Raw genomic sequence first — 16,006 nt, forward strand, 5'->3', positions numbered from 1 at the left:
CTGTACTCACCTACCCATCGCGGCTCAAAGCGACTGTGGGGTGGAGGGTCTGTGTGCACGGGGGGAGTTCAGAGTCCAGAGTATGTATCATGGCCTAGAATTAACGAGCAGCCCTGGCACTCTCCTCTGTCCGAGTCTGACACCCCTGCACCAGAGTAAGGCCGTACCAAGTCTCCCTGCAAAGGCGAATCCACCCACCCCTCAGTGAGCTGGTCCAGTGGTTAATCCCCCTCCCACCCCCCTTTGAGTCTGTCTAGCTGGGAAAGGGGGGGAGCCACTGGGGCTTGAGCCATCACATCCGCTGCTCATTGCCCCTCACACGGGACATAGCTAGAGAGAGATGCTACAGGTCCCTGGCAAGGCACCAGCCATGACTCAGCTCCCTGTCTGTAGTCCAGGACAGAAGGGACCAGGCCTGGGACCAGCCCCCCGCCCACACATGCTGCTCCCAGAGCAAACAATGAGCAGCGCCAGTCTCTCTCTCGAGTTTATTTTTTAAATCCGCTCTTTCAGTAACAAAACCACCCAGTGTGATGCCCAGCGCCTGCCCCCATCAGGCGCTGCCCAGTGCTGTCTCCCCGCCAATCCCCCGTGTCAGCTCAGACATCGTAGTTGGGGTTCTTGCGCAGGATGACGAAACCCTCCAGGATGGGGGTGACTGGCAGATGTTCCTCTGTGGCCAGCTCTGCCCGCTCGCCGTGTGCCAGCAGCACCGGCGTCGTGTGCGTCTGGAAGCCAGTGATGGTCTTCGGTTTGCCTGCCTGGCCCACCACGTCTACAGCCTGGACGGGAGGCGAGAGGTTAGAGCCGAGGGCACAGAGGCATCCCGGCCACCACGTATCACCCGCCGGCCACCAAACTCTGGGACCCAGACGCCAGGACAGGCGCTGGTGAGGCTTCATCCCTGGCATGAGCCATCATGGCCTCTGCACTGACCCAGCAGCTCCTGGGAGGAAACAGACCCACGTCCTCATCCAGCCCAGGGACCTCAGAACAGCCTCACTTAGTCTACTCAATAAGCTCACCTCCCACGTGCCCCTCTAACCGGAGCCCTGAGGGACCATGCCTCCTTACCTGCCCCACCCTGACCGACACCGGCAGAGGCCGCAGCTCCTCGTCAAAGGTCACCAGCATGCGCGGCTGCATGGCGGCCACCAGCCCATACAGAACATAGTGGGATTTGCCCAGGATGACTAGGGGGAGAGAGAAGAAGCGTTAGGCCCCCAATGCTCACCCCAAAGCGAGGTCTCGGTCGCCTGGCTGCTGCCACCTGCCATGGCAAGGCATCCCAACAGGCCGCCGCCGCCTCAGTACCAGGATCGCAGGCATGGCCCCACCCATCCGCTCCACGGGCGAAAGGCAAGGCAGCCTGCCTGCTAGGAGAGCCTGCCGGCAACCAACACAGCAGGGGATTCCCTAGGGCTGGGAGCGGCCATCTGCCCCACCTCCACACGGGAATAACATCCCTTTGGTCCCAGGAGCCTGCCTGAGGGGCCGGCTGCTGGCTCCCTCCTCTCCAGGAGGATCAGACACACAGGTACTCACTGTTGCGCACGTCCAGGAAGGACACCAGGACGGTCAGCAGCCCCGCGACAGCCACCTGGCTCATCAGCTGGCGGTCGCTGTGGTAGGGACACAGGGTGAGTGTCCCCTTCCCAAGGTGGGTCAGACCCTGCACAGCAAGCAAAGAGCACGTGAGCACAGAGGGCTCCTGGCCAGGATGGCATAAGACCAGACAGTGACGCCCCAAGCCCACTGCTCACTGAGCAGGCGCTATCCCCCAGCGGCTGATCAGTCCAGCTGACCTCTGGGGCAAGACGCAGCTGGGAAGCGCTCAGAGCACCGAACCCCCACCCACCCGAGGGAACCAGGACCAGCAGCCCCGGCAGTCACCTGGGCCAGCCGCACCATGAAGAGGTTGTTTGGGTCTTTGGCATGGTACTGGGCCAGCTGTCTCAGCATCGCGGCCAGCCGGGCGTTGTTGGTGCCTGCAAACAGGAGAAACGGGGTGAGCGGGAAAGCCCTGGGAACAGGCATCCAACCCCCTCCCAGCCAGCGCAAGACACAGTCTCTCCCAGGGTGCTGGGCCACATGCAGCCCCCCCTGCTGGCATAACCCACAGGCTGCATCCAACAGCCTTGGGGCATAAGGGCCCGTCAGCCACCTCCCACACCCAGAGATCCTGCCCCCCCCCGGCCCTGCCGCTTCCAGCAGGCCCAGCTCCCCTGTGCCCATGGGCCCTTCCCAACCTCACCCAGCACCCATCAGAGGCTGCAGTATTTGACCAGCAGCCCAGTTGACAGTAAGGCTCCTGCCCGCCAGCGACAGGTGACCAGGCGAGGGCAGTCAGTTTCATGCAGCTGCTGGAAGAGGGCACCAAAGCTATTCAGCCCCTCCCCCGACCCGCTGGCGCACCGACCCGCGTTACCAGCTGCTGCGCTCGGACCAGGAACCCCCTGAACACAGCCTGGACGACGGGGGGTGTCCCAAGAAGCAAACTCCGTCACCAGCCCACCTCCCGCTCGGCTGCCCCGGGCCCACGCAGCCCTTACCGCTGCCCACCATGCCCATGGCAAAGATGGAGTTGTAGGAGACCTCGGGGTCAGCATCGTGGGAGAACTTGCTGAGGGTGTCGAGGATGTTGAGGCGCGGGTTGGAGACGGAGATGAGCGCCAGGGCAAGGGGGACGGCTCGGCGCAGGGTGGGCTCCCCATACCTCAGCTGCACAGAAAGGAGGAGGGAGACATTAGCCACCAGGGCGAGGGACTATCACTCCCAGATCGCCTGGCCCAGGCCATTCTCCTCGTCCCTGAATCCACTCACAAAGCAGGGACTTGCAGCCACTCCCAGAGTTCCTGGAACTGCCCCAGGGCTGCAGCAAATGAAAATCCTACAGGGGCCCTCTGCTGCTGCAGCGTCAGGACCGGATCCAGGGGACCAGAGGAGAAGCAATGGCCTCACCCAGAGCAGACATGGCCCTGGCCTGCTGGGAGTGGGGCGGAGGGTTACGCAGTCGGTTTGAGGGCAGCGCCCCAGGTTGGCACTCCCCACACACTCCTGTGTCTGCTCTCGTTTGCGTCCCTCCCTTCCCAGCCTGGATCCAGCTCCATAACACCAAGCCCTTCGCTGGCGTTCGGCTCAGCTCCGGGCACCTCCCTCCCTCTGCCCCGCTGCCCCCGAGGCAGAGCGCCCTGTCCCGCGGCGTCACTCACCAGGTGGCCGAACGTGCGCAGAGCCATCTCGGCGCCGATCTCCTCCCCCATGGCGATGAGCGCGATCCCCAGCACTGCCACGCCCTGCAGAGAGGAGATGGAGAACTGGCCAGGGAGCTCCGTCACCTGCCCACCACAGGCTCCCCGAGCCATGTGGGACCAACCTACAGCGGGGCTATATCCCCCTTCCCCCAGAAGTCAGGAAGATGGTTCTCTCCCAATATGAATGGCTCCACGTTGGGCCCGTTCACCCCTTCTAGTACAGCTCCCTTTGGGGAGCAGGTGTCCGTGGCTCAGCTGTGCAGAGACCTCCACCCTGCCCAGCCCACTCGACCCCTCTGGCAAGCTCTCATCTCCGGTCCAGGGAGCTGCCCTTGCCCATCGCCAGCACTGGCAGGTTCACGAAATGGGCAGTTCTGCTGCAGGCCTCTCCCCCTCCCACAAATCCACTAGGGCCAAGAGAGATCCCCAGTGGTCTCCCCACCAGGAAAGGGTCCAAGCAATGGGGATTCGTCTGCTCCCTCCCGCCTGTCCCACCTGGTGGGCGCCCATGTCAGCCGAGCTCTCCTTCTTGTCCTTTTCCTTCTTGTCCTTCTTCTCCTTGTCCTCCTCCTTCTCCTTGGTGTCGAAGTGCTCGCTGCAGATGTGGAGCAGCTGCTGCACCTTCAGCACGTTCCCCGAGCCTGGGGGAAGGAGGGACTATGGTGACTCTAGGCTCTGGCCCAGCCCACTCCCCCCCGAAGCTGGCCAGAGACTCACCCGCGTAGGCGCAGATGTCTACCAACGTGTTGGCGAAGCTGCGGAAGGGCTCCGACACCACCTCCAGCGCCGCCAGGATAGCCTCGATGGCCTCCCCCTTCCCTGCCGAGGAGAGCAGAGGGCAGCCCGTTAGAGCAGCACGGCCCCAGGCCCTCTGCTGACACACACCTGGCTGGGGGGCTCAAACCAGCAAGTCCCAAGCTCCTCAATGAGCGTCCCTAGCCAGCAGGGTCCTGAGCAGCACCGGTGTTTCTCCCCCCGGGGGAGCAGTGCGCGCCTGGGGCATGGCTGGACCTGCTCAGAACATTCCAGATCCTGCAACAAATGGGACTTCCACACACCCGCCCCAGCATCCAGCTCTAACTGGTACACCAGCCCCACCACCCATAGCTCCTCCCACTGCTGCCTCTCAGAACCCAATGGTAGTCCTTGGAAGCTGCAAAGGATTATGGGATAGAATGGGCCACAGAGCAAGGTTTTCATGAACCACGCTGTGGGCAAAAGGTCGAGTCCCTGATCTATAGCGCTACCCCCTCAGGTTAGCCAGGAGCCCCTGCCCATCAGCACTCTGAGCCTCGAGAACGGGCTCAGATGGTGACGATGCCCTGGTGAGGTGGGAAAGGCCACGCCCTCCTTGCCACAGCCCCCAAGTTACCCACCAAAGCCCGCTCCACCCCTGCCACCATGCGCAGACCTGCTGGGCCCCAAGCCCATCCTTACCCAGGTGGTTAAGGCCCAGGCCGAGCGGCAGCCACCTGGCGTAGGTGTCCTTCAGCTCAGTCTCCGATTTCTCCATGACCGTCTGGAGGATGGTGGAGGTGACATCCCCGTTGCACGAGCCCACCGCTATCATGCCGCAGGCCAGGGCCGTCACGCCGGCCACCTGGGGCAGGAAGGAGGGAGAGCTGAGCTCACTGCATAACAGCCCTGCCTGCACCCCACAGCCTTTGGGGGACTGCTCAGAGGGGCTCGCACTGGGAGCAGCCTCTGGGTTGTGGGGAGAGGGGAAGGGGGCAGGAACAGCTGAAGCAATTGGAGCGGAGCATGTGAAGCAACCTCAATGCTTGGGCAGTGGAGGGTCTGAGGACTCGCGTTCACACCCAGAGGTCTCTGGAGACTGGGCTGCTCCTGTTGGCTCCCACAGACTGTGAGGGGAGACCCTGGGGATGCTGTCAGATCCCATTTCACAGAGTATCCCGAGGAGCTGCAGTTCAGAGACCCACTGCCCCCACCTGTCCTTTATCACCGCTACCCTCCAACCATGCTGGGGAGCTGCTGAGAGGCCGGGCCAGAGCTCGGGTTGCAGCCAATGTCAATACTCCAGCCATGATGCTGTCAACCTTCTTCCACCCCTGAGATCAGCGCACTGGCCCGGCCTGAGCCCTCACCTCCATGCTGGACTTGGAATCTCCCATCACGGGTAGCAGCAGAGTCAAAACGTCTTCCCGGTTGGACCCAGCGTAGGCCAGTCCCAGCCTGCAACAGAATCCCAAAGGAGCGTTAGCCACAGGAGCCGCCTGTGGCGGGAGCAGGGGCTGGGCAGGCCCTTACCCAAAGATGGCGCCGATCCTCATGGTGTTGCTGTTGTGGAGGACGTAGTCGGACAGCAAAGCGAGGGCAGGGTCACATTCATTCCTCACCCCCGAGTTCACAATGCCACAAGCCAGCAGGGCTCCCGACTGCAGGATAAAGGCACCATCAGCCAGACCATCATGGGGCTGCCTTGGGGACAGCTGGCACATGCAGTTATTGCACCACACGCGGGGGGGGGGGGGGGCGCCCAAGGTCTACCCACAGGGCTACACCCAACTCACACAAAAGTAGGCAGATTGCATTGGTCATAACCCACACAGAGGTGCAGCCTGTGGGAACTACAAGCCCCATCATGCAATGCTCCATTGGGATCAGATCAGGTGCATTGCCTGCTGGGACTTGTAGTCTTCAAAGGTCATGCCTCTGTATTAAGGGGGCATTGGGGGCCCCCTAGTGAATCTCAATGAGCCAAGCTTCAGCCAGGGAGCACTGTGCTGCCAATCACCAGTCGGGACCCAGAGAGGAGGAGAACAGTGTGGCAGTTCTCAGGCAGGGTGAAGCATTCAGCTGGGCAGACTGAGGTTGGTACTTATGTCCCTGGCAGGACTGGCCCTGCAGCTATGCCACCAGGCGTGCCAGCATGTGAGCCATGGCTCCATGTCCAGTGGGGCTGCACCTTAGCCCGAGCCCAGAGCAGCACCACCCACCTTAATGTAGTCCTCGGAGGAGTACAGGTACTTGTCGATCTGCGTGAGCCCCCCATCCACGTCCCACAGCAGGATCATCCCCAGCGAGGCTGCGGCGCTCAGCATACCTGCAGCACAAGGAGAAGCCCCCATGTCAGACCTGGAATCACGACCAGGCCCTACGCCCCCAGACGGGAGCTGGGGTTCCCCAGTGGCTCCTTTCCCTTGCACAGCCCGTATTACTAACATGCTGGGCATGGGGGAGCTCCTCAGAACAATTCCACTGGGGCATTCAACTCTTTCTGTAGCCTTGGTTTCCCTCTGCTGCCTTTGGGAGCCCAATCAGGGAGCAGCCCCAGGGACAGAGGGGCGCAGAGCTCTGTAGCACATTCGCTGGCAGCTCCGTTCTCCCAGACAGTCGGTCTGGATACTCCACAAGGGTCAATTCCTCTGTCACACGCTGCTGGAGTAGTTTGGCCTTGACTGCATGCAAAGGTGGCATTTGAGACCTCCACGCAGGGCCTGGGAAGAGATGTACGGGGGAGGCAGGCAGGCAGGCCTGTAAAACAAGCTGCCTTCATCTAAAACCTAGAGAGGTGCCCTGTGAAGTCTCCAGGCCCCAGCATGCAGTGCAGCCTGGCAAATCAAGGCCAACTGGAATGTTGCATGCTGGGATATGTAGTCCCCATGAGTTACAGCAGACGCCCCAGCTCCACCATTCTACATTCAAGTTCACACGTGGCTGTCAGCCAGCGTGACCCCTACGGGGCGCTCTCCCCATTAGGATCAGGTGGGCCTGGGAGTTGCGGGCACGAGCCAGCAGGATTGGTTATTTAACCCACAGAAGCGAGGGCTTAGGGGCCGAGAGGCTGGCTCAGGAGTTCCAGGCATGGGGTTCAGGGAACATAAGAAGCATTCCTTGGAAAAGCTGTCGGACACTGCCAGATACAAGCTGTCATTTGGGAAACCTCCTGCAGGGCCCAGTCCCAGCTGCAGTGAGAGTCGAACCGCCCTGTCCTGCCCTGCTCACCGTGATCCTTGTTTTTATACAGCCATTTATTGCCGTCATCCGTCAGCAGCTTGTCCTGCCCGAAGGCCGCGTTCACAAAACCGTTCACGAAGGACGAGGCCAAGTTCATCCGCGCAGAGTCCACCTGGGAGCCGCTGCCGCCGAACCCTGGGGGAGCGGAAATCAGAGCGAGCCGGGCAGAGCGTCACAACGCAGCTTCGCAAGGCCCACAGAGCTCGGGAGCGTCTCCCCGTGCCCGGCCCTCCTTGGTAGGGCCCCGAACATTCGAGTGCCTAATCCTGGAGGTTCTTTTAACCCTCCTCACCCTGCTAAGCCCCCAGGAATAACCAAGGAGCCCAAGCCAATTCAGCGCAACACGGGGGCGCTGCATAGACAGTGTGACTCCGGGGCTGCAACTGCACATGGACCTGTCCCGACACACGACCGGCCAGATGCCCGCGTGCTCTAGGATGAGGCGGCCCACTTGGCTACGCCTGCGCTCAGCGACGTCCCACCCCCGTGCAGGAGGAAGCAAAGAAGGAGATGCAGCTTTCGCTTACGGTTATTTTCCAGGTGTGTTTTGTAAATGTCATCTGGCACTTTGGGCTCCATTATGTCCAGCTGCAAAGAGGAGGAGAGAGGAGGAAGTCACCCCCCCAGCCAAACCAGCCACACACTCAGCCCCTCCATAGGGACAGTGCGAATGGCAGCAGCAACGGCGTCCCCTGCAGCCTGCACCTTGCCGTGCACAGACAGGGGCTCTTCCTGGTGCGACCAAGCACGTATTGGGGGTGGCGAGAGACCAGACGCGTTGACAACCCCCCATGCAAGTCAGAGTGTCTGTTCCCCCCCCAGGAGTCCCAGTTTGTGGGCAGCCTGGCCTCTGTGCCAGCACCCAGCAGTTGGGGACCTTGGGTGCAGCCCTGAGCCTTCTCCCTACCCCACCCCAGCTTGCTGGGAGGCCGGGCCAGGCACCTCACCTCTCTGGCCAAGGCCAGGAAGTTACTGTTGAGCTGTACGTTGGACATGATCTCGGTGAGGTCCTCATACTCCTCCACGTCCTCGTTTAGCTCCAGGAAGACGCCGTGGCGGCCCAGCATGAAGGCCATCTGCTTCTGGATGACCCTGTGCCGGCAAGAGAGAGAGGGGGAGTCAATGCCAGGCAGTGAGGGCCTGGGCTCCCCTCCCCTTGGCACAAACCTGCTGGAATACTCTCAGTACAGCTCCTTTCTCCCCTCAAACAGACCCGACCCAGCCTGAGGAAACCCAGCCAGTCAGGCTTCCCCTGGCTCTCCCATCCCCCCGAATTCGCAAGAGCAGCTCCATCATCACAAGGCAGAGGGAGATGTGATGGCATCAGGGGCTGGGCCAAGCTGCGACCCTGCACTGTGGTAGGACCTTGCTCTACAAGTCAAAGGGAACTTTCCAGTCAGCTTCGGGTCAGGCCCAGAGACAGCGCCTGCATCAGGAACTCCTTTCTGCTTCCTGCTCACTCGCCCGCGTGGCACAGCCGTGGCTGCCACGCCAGCCTGGAAGGAGGTTCCCATTCCAGGGGCACGCAGGGAGCAGCCGCTGCTGCCCCCTCCCCGCAAAGCTGCTGAAGCTTAGCCCTTCAGAACCGGCCCAGCAGAGGCAGCAAGCAGGGCCAGGGCAGAGTACCAGAGAGAGGACGGCAGCACTGCTGGGGCGTCCCACCATCCCCTCTCCATCTCCGGAACGATGGTACAGCCAACCCACCAGGCCTGTCAACGGAGCCGGAGCATGGGAACATCAAGAGAAAGAGCGTAAGTCTCTACTGCTTGAGCTGCAGGAATAACTCCCTTAGTCAGCAGCTGTAGTAGATTCTTATCGTATGTGGAGCAACCACTAGAGGGGGCTCATGAGTCTCACTGGTCTAGTGTAGGTTACGCTAGTCGAGCTCATTTCATGCCCCCTCCTCAGCAGTCAGAGGGGAGCGAGAAGGCTCACGTTTCAGTCCAACCCCAACAGGGGCAGGACAAGGGGGTTTCACCAGATCAGCAGCCTTAGAGGTCAATACCTGAACGAGGGAAGCCGGGGCAGCAGAAGGGCAACCCTGCCCACCACTGCACTGCCAACAGAGGGGCCCTCTTGGGCAAGCAGCAGGGGGCCAGTGCCCCTGGCCCGTTTGGTCCTTGGCCTCTCTGCTGAGGCTGCCAGCAAGGGACCAGTTAGTGCCAATTGTGATGGTTGTTTTAACGATGAATCCACCTGTCATGCTACAAGGTGAAGCGAGACCCCAGACGCATTCCGCAGCACTCAAGTCCCCGCAGGTGGCACGAATGCCCAATCGCTCCCAGCCTGGGGTAGGAGAGGGGACCTGAAGGTGGTAGAATCTGTACCCCACGACGACAAGGCAGAGGCTGGTCTACCGCAGCTCCCGCCCCGGCTCTGAAAAGCCGATCTCCACCTACACGTCTTTGCAGGAGGTGAAGATGTCCTCCACCAGCTCCATGTCGTTCAGCATGAGGGCCAGGCGCAGGGCTTCCGGGTAGCGGCTGAACTTGCGGAAGATTCCCAGGGAACAGCGGAGGAGGGCTGAGTTCTCAGGTTCAGGGACGTAGCTCACACAGCTTCAGGAAGGAGACAGAAGAAGGTAAGTCCAGCTGCTACTGAGACCAGGAACAGACAGGTCTTACTGCTCAGAGGGGAGATCTGGGTCAGCGTACAGAGCTCTAACCAGCTCCAACCAGCCCCTCAGCAGCTCACTCTGACAGCTGCTCTTATGTAGCTGTATCAAACGCTCCCAGTTACCTAGAGCGGGAAGTGTTCCAGCAATCATGGCACACTGCCATCTACCCGGGGACTTCTGCACCACATAGGGGTAGTTTCCAGCTTTCAATAGGACAGGCAGAGCTCAAACAGCAAAGGGCCAATCCCCATCACAGAGCAGCCTGGCTCCCTCACCTGGTCAGGTACAGGCAGACCTTGGAGTAGGCGTTGTCGTCAATATATTTCTCTAGCATGTCCATCTGCTCAATCTCCATCAGCAGGTCACAGGCTTCGTGCTCCGCATTGTGAGCCATGTTGTAGGGCACAATCTCCTTCACCAGGGTCAGCAGCGTTTCCCTCTGGGCCTTGTCAGCCTCATCAACCTCCTGCCATTCCTTAGCAACCTCGCCCGCCAGGTGTCTGTGGGGGCAAAGGGAAAGAGACCATCATAACACAAGGCAACAACCTGGCGCCCAGGGCAAGACGGCTACAGCATCACTTCTCCTACAGGGCTGCGATCCCTGCAGTGCTCAACGGAAGCTGCATGCCCTCGTCCGAACAGGGTAACAGCCCACAAGGGGCTAAATCCTGGGAAGGTGGGGGGAGATCATGGCTGAGTTATGCCTGTTGCTGGATAGTTCACAGTCCTTCAAGGAGATGGTTCCCAATCAGATCAGACATGTCAGTGAAGTCCAGCAGCCCTCTCACAAATACCCATGTCTGAACATCCAGCCCTGAGCTTCCCGGGGCAGCACCCACACAGTCCCACTGACTTTGTTAACACCAACGAAAACAGAAATAGAAACGCTCTTTGGGGCAGGCATCCAACCGGGCAGATTTTCCATCTTCTCTGGGATGTGAGGAAGCATAGGTGCCACACTCTAATTCTGGTTCATTAGCCCCCAGCCTGGTCCAGAGATTTTCATTCAACTTGGGGAACTTCAATACACACAGGCCAGTGCACATAATAAGCATCCTAAGGCAGGGCTCAAAAGAACCACTCAACTTGTTCAGGGAGGGACCTGGCCAAACAGGCTTTAGCTCAAAAAAAGTTTCCGTTCTTAGTGGTTGGAAATAACTTTCTAAATGTGAGCCAATGCAATGCCGTCTACCTGAGCTTGCTGACAGACGGCTTTAGGGTCTCAGCAGCTGCTCATCGCTTTATAAAGAAAAGAGTGAATTTTACAAGCTTTGTTTCACAGCTGTTTCCGTCCCCCCTCACCAAACTGACAAGAATCAGGTCAATTTCACTCTGCCCCTGTTTGGGGAATCTGCTCTGCAGAACCAGACATTCTTAAAAACTGGCTGAAAGGATGATATACTAATATTTCGTGAAGTACAGATGTTGTGCAGGGGAGAGATGCATGGGGGGGGGGGCACACACAGGGTCAGTGTTAGGTCCAGCCTTCTTTATTAAAGAGAAGGGAGTAAAAAGTTCATTAATTAAATGTGTAAACAGATAATCGAAAGGAGCGGCAAATACCAGTGAGGACAGAGAAACGATACAAACAGACCAAGAGACTCTGGTGAAATGGACAAAGAATAAGATGTTCATCTTAAAAAAAATAAAATTTAAAAAAAAACACGACTGATTTTGAGATGCTTATTCATAGGCCAGAAGGGCACAGGCCCTTCCCTGGGAACCTCCATCCCAGAGGACTCAAGTCCTGGAGCAGGAAGGGGGCAGCCCCATTCTACACAGCTGGGGGGGAGACTGTCTGGGGCACTGTGCCTCAGACTACCACACTGATACTGACAGGTTGGCGGGAGTACAGAGAAAAGCCATAGAAACAGTTCAGGGGCTGGAGGTTATGCGGGATCATTAAAAGTGATGGATCTACCTAGCTTGGCAAGGCTACTGCGAAAGCAATGATCCCAGCGTGGGCATATCTGGGTGTAAGCAGAAAGGAGGGATATTATTCACAGGGCTGCAGATAGAAGGAACGAGACAAGAATGGGCACCACTGACTATCAAGGTCTTCTGGTCAGAGAAATCTATCCACCCTGCTCATCACCCTGGACTCAGACCAACCAGCCTGTGGAACAGTTTCCCAAGGGAAATGGGGGACAAGACCCACCATGGGGGACATTTAATCAGAACTGGATCACACATTACATAGACAGTATTTCTCACCTGACATATTCATGTCCCCATGATGCCAGCTCCTCCTGGGACCCCACTAGCCGGTATTTCAGACACTCTCGCTCCCCACTCATGGTCATCGCCAGAACGGAAATGATGTCAGCTGCAAAACGCTGCGGGAGAAAGTGCCGAGACAGTCACCCCCATGCCAGCACAGCGAGCTAAGTAGCACCACGCCCCTTCCTGCACCCTCAGTGTGGAAGAGTAGCACACGGACACTGCAGCACTCAGCAGGCAGGCAGGGAGACCCTCAGAAACTACAGCTCCCAGCATGCAGTTTGAGTCAAAACACTTTAGCAGCATGACAAGCTGCACATGTGCTGCAATCACTGCAAATCGTTACACCCAGCAATTCACCCAGTATACGCAGGGTTCGCTGCACAGAGCTTGATCCCCTGATCACCCTGTTACTGTCCAGTGCTCGTTTCAGTGGCAGGTGCTGTGTAGTCTGATGCTATCTTAAGATCTTTCCTCCAGTTGCACACAGATAGCAACAGTTAACTTGTACTCTACACAACCAGGTTGCTGCACTGCCATCCCCACCTGCCCAGTGATTCCAGCCCCACACGCAGCAGCTGGGAACCCCTCACCTTGTTCTCTCCAGGAGCCATGTTCTCATAGATCTCCTTCAGCTTGCCATAGTGAGGCCGTAAGAACTTCAGGGGCTTCGGAACAGAGGTCATGGAGGTTGTGGAAGAACGGATCTGCCTACGCAACTCCTCCAGGGCGGGGCGATACAGAGACGTGTCCTTCTCCTGCAAGGATCAACTGCATCTGTCAGGAAGTGGCAGTTGCCTGCAGCATCCCGGACCCGCCTGTTCCTTCCAAGCGCAGGCAGCCAGCCACAGTGCTGAGCCGCCAGACACCTGCCCAGCCAGCCAGCTCATTTGGAAACGTACAGGACTCCGGCGTCTATCAACTTTGGCACCTTGCTGCGGGACTCAGCCAGATGTGAATCACCAGGGGGGCTCCTTGGCCACATGCTTGGTGGACAGACTGGTATCGTATTGGGCCAAACACCACATCAAACACTGTAACAAACGGCAACAAAGACCAGCTCCACAGAGCAGCTTGAAAGTCTCTGCACCTGCTAATCCCACAAAAAGATCTGGGGAAATACGTGAGCTTTGCCCATACACCTAAGGCTGGCAAACTATGGCATAGAAAGCTAGTTCTACAGTCAGGGATTTGATAGTGAACCCCCTTCTCCCTCCAGCAGGGGCACCTTAACCAAACTCAATTGCTATAATGGTGCGAAAGGAAAGCCTGGGTTCCTAAAGTACTAACTACCAGAAAGGAGACATTTAATAAAAGATGTAGCTGTCTTGCACTGAACGTGTGCTGCTCCTGGGGTCTGGGAGGGCCAGGGACTGTAACAGGCCAGCAGTTTGCATTGGAGGCCAAGTCACTACTGAGTGAATGTTGTACGCAGGGGAGAAAAATCTCTTCGATAAGCAGCAAGCTGTGAAGCGTGGGATTTGTCATTTCCAATCCCAGGGGACAAAACCCAGAGACCAGCCACTGGCTTACGCTTCTCCCCGGCCATCAGAGAGTGAGAGGGGGAGACTGTACTCCCACCGACAGCTGCACATCCAGCACCCACTTCCCCCATTCAAAGGGGCTTTGCTGAAGGGGAGCTCCAATACTGAGGGGATCCTGACACGGCCCCTCCGGAATGGACCCAAAGGCTGGGGGCGCTGCCTGACACACAGACGTGACTTGAGGGGAGAAGGGGACAGGCCCATGGGGGGAAAAGGGAACTTACCCCCAAGCGCTCCACAAGCATCTCCAATTCATCCTGCAGCTGTTTGTCTTCCTCAGACTGCAACAAAGGAGCAGAGAAATGGGCATCAGCCCTAGAGGAAAGCTTCCCGCAGCCCCACAAAATACCAGCAGCCAGTGGAGGCCCCGGGGAGGGACCGACGCACACGCTTCAGGTTACACACTGCACGTCCAACAGGCTCCTCAGCTGGCAGAACCAATGAGCGCAGGAGCACACGCCTTTACCTCACATTGCACCCCCACGTTGTGCTTCTGACTGCAGCAAGACGCCTGGCTCACAGGCACCCCCAGCCATCACAGCGAAACAGGAGCCGGCACTCTGCTCCCGGGCACAGGCTTAGAGAGTTCCTGCCCCGTCTAACTATTAGTCAGCCCATTACAACCACCCAGCTGTGCACAAAGGGAGCCTAGCACTGCAGCTCTCATCCTTCCTTATCCCTCCTCTTCCTCTGTGCTCCTTGTGGGCAGGGACCATGGCTTTCACCAGTTCAGAGCAGCATCCAGTGGCCTTCAGGGAACCTTAGAAATAGGGCCCTACCAAATTCATGGCCATGAAAAATGCGTCATGGAGCATGAAATCTGGTCTCCCCCCTGTGAAATCTGATCTTTTGTGTGCTTTTACCCTATACTACTCAGATTTCATGAGGGAGACCAGCATTTCTCAAATTAGGGGTCCTGACCCAAAAGGGAGTTGCAGGGGGGTCACAACGTTATTTTTGGGGTGCGGGGGCGGTATTGCCGTCACCCTTACTTCTGCGCTGCCTTCAGAGCTGAGTGGTCAGAGAGCAGCGGCTGTTGGCCGGGCACCCAGCTCTGAAGGCAGCACTTCCCCCCAGCAGCAGCGCAGAAGTAAGGGTGGCAATACCATACCCCGTGCCACCCTTACTTCTGTGTTGCTGTCTTCAGAGCTGGGCGGCCGGAGAGTGGCAGCCGCTGACTGAGGCCCAGCTCTGTAGGCAGCAGTGCAGAAGTAAGGGTGGCAATACCAGACCATGGCATCCTTACCTCTGCGCTGCTGCTGGCAGCGGCTCTGCCTTCAGAGCTGAGCTCCCGGCCAGCAGCCACCGCTCTCCAGCTGTCCCGCTCTGAAGGCAGCAGTGCAGAAGTAAGGACAGCAGTACCACAACCCCCCTACAATAACCTTGCAACCCCCCCTCTCCCCACACAACTCCTTTTAGGGTCAGGACCCTTACAATTACAACACTGAGAAATTTCAGATTGAAATCGCTGAAATCACAAAATTTACTATTTTTAAACTCCTATGACAGTGAAATTGACCAGAAGACCATGAATTTGATAGGGCCGTTGTTATAAATAACCAGCTTTATGCCTAGAGCCCTCTCTCCCTCTATCCACAGATGGGCATGGGGGCGGTGGGAGGGGTCTGTGCCTTTAGAGCAGGAGGCCCCGGCCCCCTGGCTGAGCAGGGTATTAGTAGTAATTGAGACCGCCAACCAGGGAAATAACCCACTTCCTTCCCTGATGAACCAAGGGACGCACCCCACCCATGTACTCATTCGCTACACCAATACTGCCTTGGACTCCTTATACATTCCATGGGTGGCATACCCGAGCCCACTTATCCACTGGCACTTTAAAAACTCTTGCACCCCAATCTGGGTCTATGCGGGTTATGTGATATGTATGTATCTCTTCACCCTTGCAGCCGATACCTGTAATCCCTCATAACTCAAGCCTGACCCCAGATGTACAATATCTTTCCTCTTAACTTGTGTCTACTTAATTTTAAACATTAACTTTAATAAAAATTTTAAATCAGCTCCCAGGCGGGTGTATGGGGGCCTCTGTAGTGGCTCCGCTCTCCTAGAGAAGAGGGAAAATTGGCTTTGGACTGGGTCTGGCAACTCAGTTCTGTGACCAGATAGGGGGTTTTGGCATCGGGTCCCCGACCCCAATGAGAGGGATATGGACCCCTAGCCAGATGCATGGGGCCCGTCCCTAGCCTGGGGGTGTAATCACCAGGGCGGGGTACCGCTAGGGCCAGGTATCAGCAGCCTGGGGTCAGGGGGGTATCGGCGGCCTGGGGGTATCAGTGAGGGAAGGTATCGCTGGGGGAAGGGTATCGGTGGCCCAGGAACAGGGGGTATCAGCGGAGGCAGGAGAGGTATCAGCAGGGAGGGGGGGGTATCAG

The 16,006-nt window shown here is 58.2% G+C and overlaps 1 protein-coding gene across 1 annotated transcript; it reads right to left on the reverse strand.

Moving 5' to 3' along the window:
* Nucleotides 1-473: 473 nt before the first annotated feature.
* PSMD2 (proteasome 26S subunit, non-ATPase 2) lies at nucleotides 474-13,894 on the reverse strand (the record flags this gene model as incomplete). The annotated part of the gene is given in 20 exon segments (XM_034782117.1): nucleotides 474-782; nucleotides 1,075-1,193; nucleotides 1,546-1,672; nucleotides 1,894-1,988; nucleotides 2,553-2,721; nucleotides 3,213-3,296; nucleotides 3,750-3,895; nucleotides 3,972-4,073; nucleotides 4,692-4,854; nucleotides 5,360-5,447; nucleotides 5,523-5,650; nucleotides 6,212-6,318; nucleotides 7,221-7,367; nucleotides 7,760-7,820; nucleotides 8,180-8,324; nucleotides 9,632-9,790; nucleotides 10,125-10,349; nucleotides 12,064-12,185; nucleotides 12,663-12,827; nucleotides 13,838-13,894. Coding segments are annotated over 20 exon segments (2,592 nt in total), but the record flags the coding sequence as incomplete, so codon positions are not given.
* Nucleotides 13,895-16,006: the final 2,112 nt, after the last annotated feature.

Source organism: Trachemys scripta, chromosome 9 (assembly GCF_013100865.1).
Source record: "Trachemys scripta elegans isolate TJP31775 chromosome 9, CAS_Tse_1.0, whole genome shotgun sequence".
NCBI classification, from domain to species: Eukaryota; Metazoa; Chordata; order Testudines; family Emydidae; genus Trachemys; species Trachemys scripta.